This window comes from Clytia hemisphaerica, unplaced genomic scaffold (assembly GCF_902728285.1).
Source record: "Clytia hemisphaerica strain Z4C2 unplaced genomic scaffold, Clytia hemisphaerica genome assembly, whole genome shotgun sequence".
NCBI classification, from domain to species: Eukaryota; Metazoa; Cnidaria; class Hydrozoa; order Leptothecata; family Clytiidae; genus Clytia; species Clytia hemisphaerica.
Window position 1 is genome coordinate 95,217 of NW_027103625.1, and position 14,887 is coordinate 110,103.

Consider the following 14,887-nt stretch of genomic DNA (forward strand, 5'->3'; position numbering starts at 1 on the left):
TGGTTTGAAATTTTCACAGTATTATCTTGATGTAATTTTTCATTGATTTCTAAAAAGATTTTACTGAAATATTGCGAAGGCACCCGAGGCACTTAATTAATTTTTGAGTTCTTTCAGCCCAGCCATTTTGTGCTTGTTTAAATTTCTTATTGTTGATCTTTCCTTTACAATGATTTTATAATGCAAGTGTATTATCAAGAGCATATCATTAATGTCTAAAACGCGCTAAGAAGTAAGTATTAACGACAAACCAATAAAATCTACCATTAAAGATGCTACATTACTGATTTCTTGATCAACAAATAGTCATCAAATACGACAGAGATAGAACAAGAGAAGTTCAGATGTTATCATTCCAGCCGCGGCTTTCTTATACTAAGCCTTAACTCACCTGAGTGTGTAATTTTGCCCGATATTTTGAGAAATGTAAAAAGGAACGCTGACCAACGGCACGTTATTTTCCTTAAACGTGATATCCTTGGTAAATCCTTAGCCAGATGCATTTTTGTGGAAAGTTGTAAAAAAAAAGATTAAAGTAGCCTGGGTTCATTGAGAAAAAAATCAATGGGAATCATGCGGGTCGTTAGTAATCGTAGAACAATTACAAATTTTTACAGTTTAATGTCGAAATGCTATGTTTACACTTGACCAGATTTGACCCACAATTGATCAGAAAAATGGAACTTTTCGTGTTTGATTTGAATATATATTACATATATGTGTGACAAATGTGCACATGGTAAATAAATACAAAATAGTAAGCTAACAAAAAATAGAAAAGAAATAATTAAAAGAGAGGAAATCACTGACAAAGCCTGACAAAATATAATCATTCATTTTACAAAAACCTTTGAAATTTCTCTATATTAAACTAAGTGAAATTCATCAGATAGCTTAAAAGTGTTTTTTTTGTATGCGAGATCGTGAAGAATGACACGGAAAATAAAATACTGTAAAATATAAGGGTGCACCATTAATCAAATCAAATTCACTCTAATCTAAGTTTACAAAAAATTTTCATCTAATATATAAAATAAACAAAACTCAAAGTATTTTAATAAAATATTTCCGATTGTTGGATATAACTTAGTTTGCAGCAAGGTGATATAATGCATAACCAAAAGTGCTACAACAGATGAGTGAACGGACGGCATGAAGTTTGTTCCACTTGTGATAATTCGAAACAATGTAGTCTGATCCTGAAATGAATAATAGTCAGAAAATTTGTTCTTAGGCTTTTAGACCATTTTGAAAGACATTCTATGCATAATATCTAATTTGCAAATCAAGAATTGAGTCAAAAGGTGAAACAGGAAAAATCTAAGAATGTTCAAATAAAGACGAAAATTTCGGTGAAAGAAATACGCAATTCGCAGGAATAAACTTTTGCAAATGACAAATTTGACCATATCTTGCGGGAATTAACTTTCACGAATGGGGACTTTGTCATTTTTTGCGTAACTTAATTCTTACAAAAGTTTCTTCCGTAAAGATTTCTTCCTTTTAAAAAAGTATAGAGTTTTGATTTTCTAAAAAGTTGGGACCAAATTAAACATACATCTGAACCAAATAATCATGTTACCTTGCTTCTTGCATTCCTCTACATCTAATAAGAGGTTGTTTGTTGGTTGGACGAAAAGTAATGTGTAAGGGAACACAAGTTCACCAAGTAAAAGTGCAACCAGAAGCTTCTTATCTGCTTTCTCTGTACCTTTTGTTAAAGCATAATGTCCAATAGCCATCAGAAATGCTGCACTGTATGTCAGAGGCTGAAAAACAAGAAAATAATTTTGTTATTCTTTAAAAAAAGATTTTTTGAGAAAATAAATCTTGCAAAATTAAATCAACACAAAATTTCCTATATAATATATTCAGCTTAAAAAAGTACATTGTAATTTTTGCTATTTCTAGTGTTTTTAGGGCAACTTTCAACTAAACTTTTGGCTGATTCGTGATACTAAATCCATGCAAAACTCTTCAAAATGCTGATTGTAGTGAGAATATTTTATATGTACCGAGGATAGGTTATCCTTTTCTGAAAAATTTGATGAAAGCCCCAACATGCTTTAAGTCAAAGAAAGGTAAATACATTGCTTAGATCCTTACACATCGGCCTCTTTGTTTTAAAAACAGTGGGACTTTTGAAACAGGAATCAGTGACTACCATCACTTGATTTTTTATAGCATGTTCAAAGCTAGTTTTAAAACAGCTCCCAAAATTATACCGTGAGATTGGGTAACTTGCATCATTGGAGGCTAACATGCATAGCCCTCAAATGAAAGACCTGGCTGGTCATTAAAATACAACTACGCAGCTCCGCTTGCAGCTCTAGTCTACTATTTTTGTTTTGATTTAACTTTGTATTTAAATGACCAGCCAGGTCATTCGTTTGAGAGCTATGCATGTTATCCTCCATTGATGCAAGTTACCCAAAGCCGATGAAATTTACATATGAGTTTACCGTCGGCCGCCCGCATCTCTAAAAAGCACCCGCATGAAAATTTCATTATCTTCAAAATTCCTAAAATTTTCATTATTTCTATATTTCTTTACAACTACAACCTCCATCGTTGTTAAAATCGTCTCTACGCAGGATTCCCTCTACGCATGACCTTTTTCCCAGAATAAACACGGGTAAACAAAGAAGATTTTTTACAGAAAATGTGACCGCCCTCAATCCTACAACTACAGCGGGCGTCACGCCCGTCTATCTGCCTAACCGCCCTGGCGGCTATTTTAGTTTTTTGCCAAATCTAGCGCCACTGTAGCAATCAATCTTTATTTTTCGTTCGCAAAACATGCGTAGGGTTGAAGCGAAGCAAAATTTTTTATTTTGAGAGAGAATGGTTAGCAGAAATGGTGGATAAGGTGCTGTTGGGAAAATAATGAATAATGAATAATGAAATCATGCCGCATCTATTTTTGGGTAAGTTCACGACGGTAAACTCATATGTAAATTTCATCGGCCCAATCTCACGGTAGATCTTTTAAAAATTTTGATAAAAGTTGTTTCCGCTCAGCTTTAAGTTGTAATTTTGATTGCGATTTCTCAGATTTTGATTCATTTTAGGGCTATGCATGTTAGCCTCCACTGATGCAAGTGTATTGATACAGTCAATAAAATTCAAATTTCTGTTAAAACTGGATTCAATAGTCAGGTAAACGCAAATTAAGGATCCCTTGCGTGCGGGGGATACTCATAAACACAACATGTGCTGCACCTTTAGTATGGGTAGGTTTTTCAACACCCTCAAAATGCGCTGTATAAGGATGTACTTTTGATAGAGCGACTTCACTTTAGTGCCGTTTTAGATAGATGCAATGTATGTAAGGATAAATCTTTAAAGTTTCGACTCCAGCCAATCATTTCGCATTTTTTATTTGTTTTGAATTGACATACAGCACTACATGCAGGCACATGCCGCTAATAATAGGGAATTCAAATGATAGGAAAATTTACAACACAGTAACTAAGCACTTACACCAAACTTCTTTCCTCTTTTGAAGTTGCTGTTCCAACATTGCAAAGCATGTTCTGCATCATAATCGAGAGCACATGGAACTTCAACCACATTGATGTAAAGAGCAGAACCAGCAACTAGACCTACTCCAGCTGTACAGCCTGCTTTCAAAGCTAACAGAAGAGAATCTCTTTGTACAAATGCCATCGCTGTTCTTAGAGGGGTGGGCTTTTGCTCTGAATTCTATCTCTGCTGAATTAATGAAAAGATGAATTTGCTGTCCAAGGTCCACTTTGGAATGTTTTTGTTTACATTCTTAAATCCATGGTCCAAAACTACGCTCGGGCGGATTAGTTTCCGCCGCAGTCGCCCCCGCCAAAAATAACCTGGTCGGGGAAATAAATAAGAAGAATGAAATTTACGACAAGATAACAACAGGGCGGCGTGATATCCGTCCGGGCCCACCGTGTATTGTGCCGCGTGATTCTTTTACAAAGATCTGCGGGTAGAAACTTACAACAATGCAACGATGAAATAGAAATATAGTTTTTTCTCAGCAACGCCTATATCCTTTGTTTGCTTTAGTTTGGATCAGGTTGACATTAGTGAAGTTAAGTAAATCGGTAAATCACGACAACGAACGAAAATTTAACAGACTAGTGATTTTCAACCAATCAAATTTCGTACTTTCACTAGCCGATTATCTTGGTATGCTTAACCTCTTTGTGCCCATGGGCCCCTGTAATGTCAACCTGGTCCCTTCTTTTCCCCAAGCACGGGACAGTTTCTAAAGCGGATCTTAAATTATACCCGAAAACATCCTGTAGGTGGGGATTGACACCACTTGATGTATGTACCGCAGTACCGTTTTGAAGAACTAAAAGTTACTGGGCGTAAAGAAAAACACGATAAGCCGTTTTCCATTCAGAAGCGAGCCAGTTTGCAGAGCATGGCACGTTCGCTCGAGATCTCGAGCACACAACTAAAAAAAGTCGAGTGCAGGTGCAAAGTTTGAAGTTTTCAGGTGTAAGAGTGCAGCAGACGGTTTTTTAGCCCAAAGTGCAGAATTCTTTTTGTCTTTTTGCTTTAGTCCAATTGAGGTAAAGGTGCACCTTGTCCGGACTAAAATTTATCAGGTGCGCTCTTCCAGTGAGAAACTGGAGAAAAAAAAATTCCTCGAGTGCAGCCTTGCCATACTCTGCAAACTGGGTGTTGACTTGAACCAACCTTAGGATCCGTATTTTTTCGTTGAATTCATAACGAAAATGATTGATATGATACACCATTGGACAAGGCATCCAGACTCCGAGAAAAAAGTTTACAACAACAATGGGTTTTTTTCCTTGCGTGTTTTTAGCCGATTTTGTCCCTCTAATTCTAAATATTCTTTTTTCTCACAAAAATTAATGATGTGGTCCGAACCGCACATACCCAAATAATCTCTCCAACCAGAGCCAACTCTACAGGCCAGAATCATTGTTTCGATGGAAACCTACATTTTTAGAACCATACATGTGTGATCTAGATACACCTTCAAACTTTTGACCCAATTTCCCGGGGAGGGGGGGGGGGCACTTAGGCAAAATAGGGTGTGCCGCTGGTCAGGGTCCTTTTTTTAGGCTCTGAAGATATCTGTCAGGGTCCCAAATCCACTAATTTTCAAGATGTGTATCTGACAGGGTCCACTTTTGATTATTTGGACAATTTTTCAGGGTAAAAATTAGAAATTTTTTCAGTTTTTCGTCTACTTTTGGTCATTTTTGCCACTTATTTTCAATTTTTCGTTTTGACAGGGTCACCATTTTACCAAAAATTCATATCTGACAGGATCAACTTTTCGAACTTTTTCGAACTCCAGCGGCACGTCCTCGTCGCCGTCACCTTGTTACTCGCTATTTAAGCTGTCCAAAAGTGCCCATATGATGATTGATATTTCTAGAACGACACTCAGATCAAGGGGGGGGGGGGTTTCAAGGGGTACCCGATTCCGCAATTCCGCCAATTTTTTCTCCAATTTCCGTCAAACCGTCTTAAATTGAACCAAAATTCCGTCACCGAAAATTCCTTTGAAATTCAATATTTTTGTCGAAAATTCCGCAAATTTTGAATATCTTTTACCAATTCCGAAATTCCACAATTTTTTTTGCTAAATTCCGTTTTTCCGCACTAAAATTGTCCAATTTTCCGTCTCCGACAGAGAACCCGATTTCTGTAATTCCGTCTAAATTTTCGCCGAATTCCGCCACTCCGTCCGAAAAAAGGACCGATTCCGCTCCTCCGCCAAACATGAACCCCCCCATCAAGGGATCAATCAATATGGTAAGTATATTTGGGTACTAATGGATTAAGCACCACTAAAGTAAACCATTACCTTTTCAGTGTTATTTAAAAAGTAATCTTGCCTAAATAATCTATCACCAATAATCGAAATAACAAATGATATAACTTTTCCTAGAATATATAATATGTTTTAAGTATGAATTGATAAATAAAATGAATTTATAAATTGGGAAAAACTGTAATGTGAGCAAATAATAATAAAAAAAAAATTTGTTTGGAAAATAGAGCTTGACTGATCGGGTGGGTTTTATAGACGATCGAATGGTTCGCTTAGGCTTCCAATCGCTTTCTAATCGTTGAAACTTAACTGACCGTTCAACCATTATACTGTAAAGTTAAAGGGAATTTTGGAACAATAGGGCGGCGGCGCATATAGTGAGTTCTCTACTTCAACAAATTGTCCGATAGAATAAAATCTAAAATGGGGTAGTAAAAAACAAATCGAAAAAATATTATTTACATTGTATCTAATACTTTGTTGACTTTTGCATGAAACAGACCTAACATTTCTCGTGAAATACCAAGTTCATCTTTAAAAACATCACTGGCGTGTTCATCTTCATCACAATATTCCACAATAAATTCATAACATTTCTTTTCCTTTTCCAAATAAGATAACTTGGTTTGTTTATCATTAGTATAATATTTCGAATTTAATCGGGCCATATAGAAATAACAAATCAAAACACCTCGAACATCATCCGCCTCAATCTTGTCCGGTAATTTCCCTTCCTTTTGGTAAGAATCAACGAATCCTTGATAATATTTAATCGACTGTAACAATAGGTGATTTATTTTACGAACGGAACTGGTCGAAAATTTAGCAGGATTCTCCTCGATAATTGCTTTTTTAAGTTCAGATAAATCACTATACGCTTCAGCAATTTCGAATGTCAATTGACGACAAATGACCAAATAATGTTGAGGATTTAACTCAAGTAGAATCACATTTAACATATCAATACGACGTTTATGCATTTTACATCGATTATCAAAATTATCATCAAAAAATGAAAGATATTTGTACAGCTGACTAATATCTTGTGTGATCTCAACGTAGGCTGTAACGTAACCATCCAGCTGATAGAACTCTTTGGCTTGTTCCAAACATTTCAAACTATAAACAAACAAAGCTTTTGCTTCTGCATAAGTTGTGGGTAGTTTATCAGTTACTCTTTCCTCGTACACAGTCACCTCAAGATCTTTGAATCTCAATTCTTTAAAGTTTTCATGCTCCTCATTCATAGATTCGGTATTGATCTCAGAAGTGGCTGTTTTAGCATTAGAAGCATGAGCATGTTTCAATAAATTCAACCCATATTTAGCCCAACATCTAAATACATCAGCTTTAGATTTCAACATTTTCTCCTCGGTTCTCTCTTTCTCATTTTGCTCAGAAAATTCCATTGATTCTAATTTAACGAAAACCTCCTTGTTGATAAGCTCAGCACAGGATAGACAATAACGTGCAAAATTATACTGGTCCTGTGTCACATAATACTGTGAAAGAGTAGCACAATTCAGCGACCAATCTAATGGGTCATACTGTTTCATTTCCATTTGACGTGCCAATGTGATATGGCAATATTTTGATGAAGTTTTAGTGTCACCTCGAATACCATAAGCTTGAGCTAAATAATACAATGTATGAGTGTGCAAGCTCTCAAAAAACACATCCTTGTTTTCAATCAATTCATTGTTTGATTCAGCCCAGAATGATTTATAATTCAAAGGTGCTTCTGACGTTTTATTCTTATAATCAGTAAACAACTTTTCCGAGATAACCAAATAGTTGTAGGCTTCCTCATAGGAACATCTATTAGACCATAAAATTCCATACTGGTTATTGACAGTGATACTCAAAGTTACCCATGAAAACTCTAGATCACGCTTGTTGATAATTTGGATACACTTATCCAGATACTCTTGCCCAGTAGGAACCTCCTCGCACTCAACATAATTGACAGCTAATTCATAATGGATAACACATAAGAGATGTTGAGCTGTAACAGAGCTCGTTGTATCATCAACATTAGCTTCATTTTGAGAAACAGTTTCCGATGAATCCTCCATAAAATCCTCTAATTTACATTTCAAAGCTTTCAGAATGTCTCTAGCCTTGTATTTCGATTTGAATGGATCGTCTTCAGGATCAAACTTCGATTCTTCATTATTCAGATGGAGGAACTCTTTATACTTTTTGTAACCTTCCTCCTCTAACCAACTTTTGATAATGGAATGCATTTTTGTACTAAAAAAAATTGAGTAAAGAATTAGTTATTAAGTCAATCTTAATTGGACTGTTCAAATAGAGGTCTCTTGGTTCTTTTGTAATAACATTGCTGTGTCCTGGTAGACAGCAAAATTGTAATAAATTATTAATCAATTATTTTAATAAAATAAGTCGCAGTGTAATATGTGAATCTCCAAACAAGTTTAAGTACATAAAAATTCTTCCAGCTAAATACAAGCAAATCTATCAGCATAGTGCTGGAAACACTCCTGTTGACAGTGCTGCAAATAACGGTCGGTGGCCAGTCATTTTGTAGTTTCAATCGGCCATTTTAAAAATCATTATTTCATTTTGTCCGGTTAAAGTTTGAAGACTAGAGGCTTGGATAAATACTAATAGCGCTTCCAATTATAAGAGGAATAGATTTTGAATTAGTTTTTAGCCAATCTAAAGGTCATTTTTCTTAAGGGGTTCTTTTCAAACCTTTTTCTCCAATCTTTGACATATCGTGTGCTTTTCATTTTGCACAGGATATGTTCTAATTTAAAATTACATTTAGGTAAGCGTAGTCGTCTAAGGACAATCTAGTTTTTATATTTATAAAAACTAGATTGCTGACGTGTGGAAAGGAATTTCGGCTGATCCTTTTGTTTTGATAATAACATCAAAGCGGGAATTAATTTTCTTCTCGTTTCTTTCATTCCTTTTTCTTTCTTATAAGTTCACGCTTTCCCTCGCCACTCTCAAAGCGTGGTTAGCTCAAGCGGTTAGATCGTCTGTCTCATATGCATGGGGCTCCGAGTTCGATTCCAATGGGTGTCCAATTTTTCAATTCTTCAATTTTCTTTTTTTAATTCTCTTTCTTTTATAATGAAGTCAATCAAACAAGTAACTAGCATATATTACCTCCGCTCTCTGTCTAAGGTTTAGATAAGCTATGATAGCATCACTTTTTTAAGTCTTTTTTTCTTCAGTCTTTTTTTTGCCACAAGCGATTATTCAAGGCTGAGATATAGAAGAACGGGTATAGGCGTTTACGCCTGTGTTTGCTGACTGACAGTTTCAGTTTCAGTTTCACTGTCACTTTCACTTTCAGCCAGCGAGTGAGCGAGCGATTCTTTGTAAGAGAATTGTCAAATAACTCATAGGATCCACCCCCCAGAGATTTGGGGGTAGCTAAAAAAAAAAGTGTTAAAAAAGCCAGGTACCTGCATTTTCATTAGTGGGGCGGGGGCTGTTGTTTTTGTATGAAGTCATCACCCTTGAGTTCCTTGAAACCCTTGAAACACCCTAGAAAAGTCAATATTATTTTGGCGACTCTTGAATTTGAAATGCAAGATTTATACCCTTAAGCCCTTGAAATGCCAAATTTTGTGGCCATTTTCAGCCATTTTAACTTTCAGAAATACAAAATTTTTCCCATTGCCTGGGATACAAACATTGCAGTGACTTAAAAATGAGAAAACATACTTTTGGAACTCCTGAGACTCAAGGGGATATTACACGCTCATTCTTAGGGGTTTAACCTTCAACCCATTAAGTGCCACTGGAATTATATGAGATTGGCAGGCCAGGGTGATAGAATGGGTGGTTGTAAAATTATCAATTATCAGTTAATTTAATAAAGGCCCTCCTTTACACAAAAATTGTAAATTGAACCTTTCTCCTTTTGTCGACAGATTCCTTGAAATCTTTGAAAACTAGCAAAGATCAACTAAAAACCCTAGAAACCCTTAAAAGTTTGTGGTAAATAAAAATCTCTTGAAACCCTGGAAAATTATAGAAAAAAATGACACCCTTGAATTTGTTGAAAAAGAAGTGCTGGCCGCCATGGAAGTATTTTCCCAGGAATGACAAAAGAGCCTTTTTGTATTTTTAACAATAAAAAAAATAAAAAAGGGGGTAACTCAAATTGGGGGGGGGGGGGGGGTTACTTTAGAATTCTAAAAATTTTGGGGGTACCTGAACCCTGGAGGACCCTATGATAACTTCTTTCAGAATCATTGAACTTCTCGTTTTATACTTTAAAGGCAGATTATTATTCATATTTCCGGGTCAAAATGTTTGGCACTTGATCCAATCGTTTGCTTATCTTTCTTGCGTGGTCGTTGTTTGAATTTCAGTCAATGCTTATAAAATACGGTTGTTATAAGAGTATCTAACTCCTCACTAGGAGGGAACAGATCATAGATTCGAATTGAACACGTAATTACTAATAGCAATTAACATTACGAGACAGACGACCTAACCGCTTGAGCTAACCCCGCTTTGAAAGTAGTGAGAGAAAGCATGAACTGATAAGAAAGAAAAAGGAGAGAAAGAATCAAGAAGAAAATTAATTCCCGCTTTGATGTTATTATCGAAACAAAAGGATCAGTCATGCCGAAATTCCTTTCCACACGTCAGCAATCTACTTTTTATAAATAGAAAAACAAGATTGTAAGGAAGATTCTAAAAAAAATAGCTGTTTTCTTAGACGACTACGTTTTAAAAAGGTTCAGAGATCCAATGATTGTATAAAGCCATTCAAATCTAAAGATCTCTCATTGTTAGCTTCAAGTTTCTAAAACTCAAAAACACAAAGAGAGGGGTAACTCTAACTTATTCATTTATTACATACAAACATTTGATACTATTTTTAGCATAAAGTCATTTTGAAACCTTTCCTGGTCACAACTATCGTGAGATTGGGTAACTTGCATCAGTGGAGGCAAACATGCACAGCCCTCAAATGAATGACCCGTCTGGTCATTAAAATACAAAGTCTAAGCGGAGCTGCTTAGTTCATTTGTTTTGAAATTTTGCTGCTTTGAATAGTCAGTCACTTGATGGCTATGCAAGTTTCCCTCCACTGATGCAAGCCACAAGCTACCCAACTTCACGGTATACATCATAACTCTAAATCTCACGTTTATTTTTTGTGTTAGGAATTTTAGTCTTAATCTTCTCGCAAAATTCATTTTTGAAATTTCTCTTGCAGAGTTTCTGAAAATATTTGTTCTTCTTTTTTATGTTGCTTTTATTCGGTTTGTGTAATTTACGATGCGCGATCCAACGATTCACGATGCACGATGCATGATCCATGCATGATTTATGTCGATTTATGTTAATTATTCTAATTATGCACAAATAAGTTTTCATAATGCTACAATCCTTCAAGAAATATTTGAGACAAAAGGGAAATCCACCGGGGTGTTTTGAAACCACAATCGATTTGTAAGTGCTCTAAAGTAGGTTCGAAGGGTAGAGTTTTAACTCTGAGTTTTAACGCTAGACTTAAGACTTAGGACCTTAGGATCTGAGGATCCAAAAGTTCAAAAATGGTCCAGTAAGGCTCCGAATCTAGCCTGGAAGTCTGCCTACCTGTCTCAAATTGAAATATTTGATTAACTTAAAGAGATAGCCCAAAATCGGCTTTTTCGCCCGAACTTTAAATCTCGAAAAACGTCAAAATAACCGGAATTCTCAATATATTTCTTGAAAGATTGTCTGAGAAACTGAAAAATCCCAAATTCTGCTCAGCGGGGGTTCTTATTCCAAGTTTAAAGCAATTTTTCTGGCTCAAAAATCCCCTTTCTTCAATTTTAGGGGCTAAAACTAAAAAAAAAGTCAAAATTTGCTGAAATTTTCACGTTTTTGACTTTTCGTAAATTGGACCTTTGCAAAATATTAAATATTTCATAAAAAAGTGATTTTGGCCAGGAGCAAACCCTTTAGAATGGTCCGAAACATGCTTTAAGACGAATTTTAGAGGTCTTCAGGTAATTTTGGACCCCCCGCAGAGCAGAAATCAGCATTTTTCAGTTTTTCAGACAATCCTTCAAGAAATATTTGAGACAAAAGGGAAATCCACCGGGGTGTTTTGAAACCACAATCGATTTGTAAGTGCTCTAAAGTAGGTTCGAAGGGTAGAGTTTTAACTCTGAGTTTTAACGCTAGACTTAAGACTTAGGACCTTAGGATCTGAGGATCCAAAAGTTCAAAAATGGTCCAGTAAGGCTCCGAATCTAGCCTGGAAGTCTGCCTACCCGTCTCAAATTGAAATATTCGATTAACTTAAAGAGATAGCCCAAAATCGGCTTTTTCGCCCGAACTTTAAATCTCGAAAAACGTCAAAATAACCGGAATTCTCAATATATTTCTTGAAAGATTGTAGCTACAAACATCATATAACAATAACGAAAAAAAATTAAAAAAAGAAGGGGAAATAATTTATCATAATCATAATGATTAAAATAACTTTCTTCTACATCTTCTGTGTAGAAAAACCAAAAATTGATAGCGAGAGTTTGTTTTTAAAACGAAAGAAAAAGCCTTGACGTCATAGAAAAGTTTTGGCGCGAAAAATTTATTAAAAGAAAACTCATTTTTGTATGTTTATTATTTTTTTAAGAACAGTGAATAAGGTAAATAAGGAATCATTGGCTACATTACTTTTGGCATGTTCTTATAAAAGCCTTTTACCAACAGAATGGCAACTGGTGTTTTTATTTATTTGATTTTTTCTCTGTTTGATGATCAAGTTAATTCATTTTATTTGATCATTCTCAAAAAAGGTGAGCTTATACACGCGCTAAACGTCTTCCCCCTACTTTACCACAACATTGTAAGTTTTTGTTTATAACCCTGTCTCAATCCAATGCATTTGGTTGGTTTAATCAGAGAAACGTTGTTTTTTTTAAGAAAGAGAGCAAATAGGTTACATAAGATAAATATTCAATTCAAAGCATGGGCAAAAAAGTTTATGTTTTGTTTTGATTTGATTTGATTGTTGAGGTTAAATTTATACACGCATACTTTACAAAGGAATACAAAAGAAGGAATTAAAATATGTGATTACTAAAACCTATAAATGCATAATTAGAATAATTAACATAATATATGCATGGATCGTGCATCGTGCATCGTGAATCGTTGGATCGTGCATCGTAAATTACACAAACCGGCTTTTATTAGTGCTTTTAAATTGTTATTATTTAAAAAATATTTTTTTAGTATATCCGGGAAAATGTACATATATGTATGTACCCTTTTTTGGATTAATTTATAGAAATAGAAATAGAAAATTCAGAATTCTAAAATTTTGGGGGTACCAAAATTTTTGGGGGGTACCTGAACCCTGGAGGACCCTATGACAGTATATCTTCTCAGAGGTCTGCGACTCATAAAATATATAAAAGAAACAGATAAAAAAATTCACTCCATTAAGAATTAGTGAATAAGAATTAGTGAATAAGGCAAAACCTTGGGAAACCTGGTGGAGCCATCTTTTTCAGCGAACTAAAAAGAAAAAGAAACTAAAAAAGTTATAAAATACACTTACAAGACGCCCTGGTTTGGAACTGACAGACTGGACGAGGAAATCTGGCCAAGTGTCCAATACAAACGAAAAAGCAGAATACTACTGAGGTCTCGGCAAATAACCAAGGACCAGCTGTGCGTGTGATTGGATCCACGTGCAGCTGAGCAGGTACCTCTTACTCTATCTTATTCTATCGTATATAAACTAATCTTTTACAACAATGATTCTCTCGCGACTGCTGCTCATTGCTATGTTATCCTGGCAACTAACTGAATGTCAGATACCTTTGAACCAAGTAAACTCATTGCTTTGCTGCAAAGTTCTCTCTAAAAATGAAATCTCGCTGTTTTCCTTTGCTATTACTTATCAGGAAAATCGATACCACCCATGCAAGACGAAAACAAGTGCCATATTACAGCAGATGCTATTAATCATTAGTGGTACTGTCGAACTCAACCCTGGCCCATCACAGAAGTTGAAATATCCCTGTGGTGAATGTTCAAAAGGCAGTTTCTTCTGGTGCTTCTATCGCTTGTGACCTCTGTAACCAGTGGTTTCACCTTAAATGTACCAACATGGATGATCAAAATCTATCAATGCCACATCCAAGAGGAGAGTTTAGAATGGCTTTGTCCAAGTTGTGCTTTAGCAGACATCTCTTATAGTCTATTCGATACCTCGATCTCGTCCTGCAGCTCAACCTCTACCAACGATATCACACCCGAGAAAAAGAAAGTCAACCATCTACGTGTCGTTGTGTGCAATTTCCAAAGTATCTGGAACAAAAAAAAACTTCTGCTTGGAAACTATTTACATAAAAACGACATAGACGTTCTAATTGCTCTGAAACTCACTTGTCTTGTAACATTAGCAAACTCTCAATTCCTTCCAAAGCATTACCTCGCCATTCGAAAGGATCGCGATCATAGATGGAAAAGGAGGAGTAATCGTCATCCACAAAGATAACCTCCTAGTTCAAGAACTTCCGCAGCAAAAATCTGAAATTGTATCAATTAAAATAGAATCCTATGAGAAGCCAGTAATTCTCACAGCCTGCTACAGACCCCCATCAAGTGATGCTTCTTACAACATTCAGTTAATTAAAGATATTTCCAACACTGTGAAAAAGTATAAATGAACCCGCACTGGATTTGTGGAGACTTCAACCTTCCAGACATAGACTGGGAATCTAACACTATTGTCAGAAGCCAATACTCAAAACAATTAAACGAAGATTTCCTTGCCCTTCGATGCTCTAAATCTCAATCAGCTTTTTGACTTCACACCTCGGAAAAAGCCATACTTGACCCTAATTCTAACGAACCGACCTGGTCTTACTAACAATGTGAGCCGTATGAAGGATTTGGTGACCATGAGACAGCTGTTATTGCTGATGTTTTCTGCCATCCCCCAAAATTGAAACCTATCCAACGCAAGATCATGTTTGGCATCGGGCAAATATAGAAGGCCTTCAAAAGGATATGACTGAAGGTATACAAAAACTTCTGCACACAACAAACACTACAGAAACAGACATCGATAAATGTTGG

At 35.7% G+C, this 14,887-nt stretch overlaps 2 protein-coding genes across 2 annotated transcripts; both read right to left on the reverse strand.

The window, feature by feature from the left end:
• Positions 1-948: 948 nt before the first annotated feature.
• LOC136802460 (uncharacterized) lies at positions 949-3,741 on the reverse strand. The gene is made up of 3 exons (XM_067059191.1): positions 3,484-3,741; positions 1,583-1,769; positions 949-1,199 (listed from the first exon to the last, which is right to left on the reverse strand). The coding sequence occupies exons 1-3, from the start codon at positions 3,667-3,669 to the stop codon at positions 1,087-1,089; spliced, it is 486 nt and encodes a 161-aa protein (XP_066915292.1). The 5' UTR covers positions 3,670-3,741; the 3' UTR covers positions 949-1,086.
• Positions 3,742-5,834: 2,093 nt separating this feature from the next.
• LOC136802461 (KIF-binding protein-like) lies at positions 5,835-8,053 on the reverse strand (the record flags this gene model as incomplete). The annotated part of the gene is given in 1 exon segment (XM_067059192.1): positions 5,835-8,053. A coding segment is annotated over 1 exon segment (1,788 nt). The 3' UTR covers positions 5,835-6,258.
• Positions 8,054-14,887: the final 6,834 nt, after the last annotated feature.